This window comes from Phragmites australis, chromosome 9 (genome assembly GCF_958298935.1).
Source record: "Phragmites australis chromosome 9, lpPhrAust1.1, whole genome shotgun sequence".
Lineage (NCBI taxonomy): Eukaryota > Viridiplantae > Streptophyta > Magnoliopsida > Poales > Poaceae > Phragmites > Phragmites australis.
In genome coordinates, this window is record NC_084929.1 from 20,667,565 (window position 1) to 20,671,915 (window position 4,351).

The 4,351-nt window shown below is 43.6% G+C and overlaps 1 protein-coding gene across 1 annotated transcript; it reads left to right on the top strand.

Annotated features, from left to right (window-relative positions):
• The first annotated feature begins 2,082 nt into the window (after positions 1–2,082).
• Positions 2,083–2,942, top strand: LOC133928770 (NRR repressor homolog 1-like). The gene has a single exon (XM_062375246.1). The coding sequence runs from the start codon at positions 2,249–2,251 to the stop codon at positions 2,738–2,740; it is 492 nt and encodes a 163-aa protein (XP_062231230.1). The 5' UTR covers positions 2,083–2,248; the 3' UTR covers positions 2,741–2,942.
• Positions 2,943–4,351: the final 1,409 nt, after the last annotated feature.

Genomic DNA, 4,351 nt, shown 5'->3' on the forward strand with positions numbered 1-4,351 from the left:
GTATCGTCGTATCTCTCTTAAGGCCCATTCGTCCCTTCCTTAATGCTCCGACGGTTGAATCACGCGTTCCACGCAAGCTACAGCGTTTGAAGCTATGGAACCGATGGATCGAGCAACACTGCCGGTCGCTTCTGGACCTGTTGATGCTCAACGGCGACCCGAGTATCCACGGCGGGTGACTCGTGCGCTCTGATGTCAACACTGCTCACGTCACCTCGGCGACGTCATCGGTGCAACAACTCCAAGGAGCACACCGTACGTCGCCGTAGTATTCTAGTCGCCCGTTGCTTCCCGTGGCGCTTGCACTTGGCGCGCACGTCACGGGATGACGTGGGCGCCGAAGAGACCACCGGTCATTGGATCGAGTCGTCGTCTTCTTCCTGCTAGGCCTGCCCATCGCAATTGGTAATAGGATCGGTGATTGAAGAGCTCGGCACAGCCACACACAGGCTACCAGAAACTTTTGATTTTTTTTTTCTACTTCTTTTCGTGACGAGGACATCGTACCATTGCATTGCAGCTAGTGCAATGTACATATTATTGATTTTTTCCTCGGAAGACCGGGTCCGAGTCTTGCACATTAGAGAGCAATAACCCTTGTGTATTGACTAACTAGTTTTTTAATTAGACTCCGCTATGGTATTTTTTTTAACGACTGAACACAGAAAAGTACCGGTTTTTACTGATAAAATAGAAATAAATATAAGCCTATAGATCTGAGAGGCTGCATATAGGAAAAGAAAAGACAATGGTCACCAATCTAGTTGGAGGGACAATAAAAAACTAGTAACAGGATTAGCAACATTTAACTACCACAGTAGAAGGACAAAATAAACTAAAATTAAAAGCAAAATCAAAGTGACCTCGCCATCTCACAACTCGTGATCACGTTTCAAAAGGAGTACGACAGCGACACCGATAATCTAGCCTTTCATAAGAAAGTATGACGATCCATAGCCCCACGTAAGCTTAAAGATTTATGACGAAGATGATCCGAGAGAACTCTTTCAATGACAATGATAAAGATACATCAAATTTGACAAAAATATAAAGCAAGACTGGCACTACGGCGAACCGCTAAGGTACTGGTACTCTAGCAGTCCATTCAAAGCCCATGTCAACGAAAAATTGCGTTTCTACCAGCAAAGTAGGTAAACTTCACAACAATATGGCTAGCGCAGTCGCGGAGTTCATTTTCTTTGATTTTTCCGCCCTCAAGTTTCTGCTCTGAGTAATACAACTTGTATTTAGATAAAACTGAATTTTTGTATACTTGTACTTAGAGAATTCCAATTTAAATATTGAGTAATACAACTTGATTTTAATTTTAAATATTCCCTTTGAAATTGAAAATTTTGAATATATTTTAATCAAAACAACAAAGATTTATTATTATGATTGTTTGCACCCATAAAGTAACTAAGTTTTAGCTTTGAGCTTTACTCTAAAAATTTCTAATTTAAGTTTTATTGCTTCAAAATTTGATCAGGTGCTATCCAAAAATGAAAACTAAATTAAATGTAGATCGAAAATCAATGTTGCTAATAGTGTCAAAAAGAATCACAATGTAGGTTAGCTTCTGCAATAGATCTTGCTATTTGCTATAGTTTTTTTCCTCACCGCATCGTTGTGATGCCGGGATAATCTTGATTTGAGACCTTATCACTGGGAAAAAAAAGTTATGAATGCTTTAAATGTCATTTTAGATAAGACACGGTCTTCAATACTTTGATCATTATTCTCTATTAGAATATATTTTATAATATCCATTAAAATTTTGATATTATGAAAACATTTTCAAAACAAGTCTACACATAGGATTTTAAGATTTTCAAATTAAATATTTTAAAAGCTATTATTAGTCAAGTTTAAAAGTTTGACAAATATTTTTCAAAACGACGTCTATTTATCATCAGAAAGAGTAAAAAAATAACTAGCAGCAGTGGTTTAACTTTTTTTTTTGGAAACAAAGACCATTTGGCTAGGCAGAGAGGTCAACTTAACTAATCAGCGTAGTGGTACAGCATCTAAAAGCCTTTGACGAGTAGTGCGCCGGCTTGCACTGTGCAGCAGGTAAACCCATCGTCACGCCCCTACTTAACCCCTCGCCGCACCCGGCCTCACCCACGGCGGTTTCCAATCGTGTCCATAGCCTCCCCTGCTCTCCTGCTATCCACCCCCTCACTCACCGGTTTCACTCGTGACTCGTGAGCTACAACACGATATATTGGACTCCGGAGCGCAGGCAATGGAGGCCACGGCCGCAGGGGAGGAGAAGCCTCCGCGGCCAACCGGCGATGGCGCGTCGTCCCAGTCGTCGGTGCCGGTGGCGGAGCAGCCCGCGCCATTGCCTGCTGGCATCGACGTGGACCCCAGCTGCGCTGCGGCCGCGGAGGAGGAGGACGAGCAGGTGGAGAGGTTCTACGCGCTGCTCGCCAACATCCGGGCCTTGAGGGGCATGTACAGGGCCGGATCCAGCGCTGGCGCCGGGGCGGACCGTGGCGGGAGCGGATCGGCCGGCCGGGCAAGGAAGCGCGCGCGCGAGGCGGAGCCGCCGTGGAGGCCGGTGTTCACGATGGAGGACTTCGAGGAGGTCGTCTCTGAAGCGGGGCGCGCCGGGAAGAAGAAGGAGAGCAGGGACGGCGTCAGGCGGCCTGCGGGGAACGGCACTGGCGCCGTTGCCGATGACGAGGAAGGTGAGGTCGTGGAAACGCGCGGGTCGCCGCGTCGCAGCGCGTGAGTGACGAGCCTAGCTTGTTGGCAGTACTATGTGGTCGAATCCTATGCATGGTTTTAAAGTTTCTGCTGTTGGGGAACTTGTATCACGTGAACTCTTCCCTTTAGCTCCGCCATATCATCCTGTATCTGAAATTCAGAGCTGATCAAAAGCTGGAGCAAGCTCCGGATCTAAGCAGCTAAATTATGACCTCTCCCTTGCATTCCATTAGTCCATTACGGTAGTAAAACTCTACCCGTTTTTGCCACTTCAATCAGAGTATGTTTCCTGCCCTCATTATTTTTTCCGGAAGGCACTGGAATTATATTGAAAGGGTTGAACAGAACACCCCTTTTACAATATGCAAAGAAGACCCTAGAGCACATGGAAATTACAAAGAGAAACCAAACGGTTTCTTCCTCGTTCCCGAGCACCTAGCTCATCCGTCGCATCGCCAAACTGGATCTTGATGAAACCATCGTTTCTCTCACTTGTGTACTTACTCATCTGTTGTCGCATTGTAAATCTGATGTAGAACTGTACCAGAAAATAACAATATGGCTTTACAATCGTACACTACTTACATGTACCACCACCAAATTGCCTCAATAGCATATTCATTTTAGATAATGGAAAACGTTTCGGCCTCTGCATTTCATCAGGTGATGCACACCATCCAAAAGTTACATTTGAGGTTTGTCGATCCAAAGTCACTCTTAATTGTTAAAGGAAATGTGGATTTCTCTGATAAATTAGGGTCCGTTTGGTTGGAAGATAAAGTGGGATGGGATGGGATAGGGCTGTCCCTGTTTTTAGGGATGGGATGATCTTTTTTTTTATTGGTTGGTTGGATGGGATGAGTCTCTTTTTTTTTTTAATGGAGGGACGAGGACGGATGTGAATGAGAATCATCAATTAATTATATTTTTAATTTTAAATAATTATTATTAATAATACACTAGTTAACATGCACCAACATGTATTAATATTACTCTTGCTATAGTCATTACTAATTAACAATAAAATATACTAATTAACCATAATCATACTCTAATTAGCTCATTAGTTAGCAATAATTAGTACATTAACCCTTACAAATTCTAATCTTATAATAATATGTACTAATAAGTAATACAAGCATACTAATATCATTAATCATTTTACTAATGTGCATGATTAGCAAAGGTGGATGACTTCATCCCACCGATTTTGAGGGATATCTTCATCCAGCATATTGAGATAATATTCCTTAGGAGGGATCATCCCATCCCTGCTGCCCCTGAACCAAACACCACAAAAACAGGGATCGCCCCATCCCATCTCACCTCATCCCTTGAACCAAACGGACCCTTAATTCCATGGACCACTGAGATACTCTAAGGCTCTTTAGCGTGTCTTGGTTGATTACCTTTACCACCAGAAGCAACAACTAATTAGGGCAGCTCCAACAGTGTAACATCTACTAGCGTGGTATTCTTCTTAAGCTTGTGTTTGATGACCGACTTTGAGATCCCGCCTTCCAGGGCAGGCTAAGGCAACTTACCCCTTTATCGAGGGAATGGCTCCACTCGATCGCTTCTACCGCCACAACATAGTGGCCGATTGTCTTGAATAGCTCCATGGTGCTCTAAGGTG

Bases quoted from the DNA above. Each gene is read 5' to 3' on its own strand.
- LOC133928770 (XM_062375246.1), top strand. From the start codon at position 2,249: ATGGAGGCCACGGCCGCAGGGGAGGAGAAGCCTCCGCGGCCAACCGGC.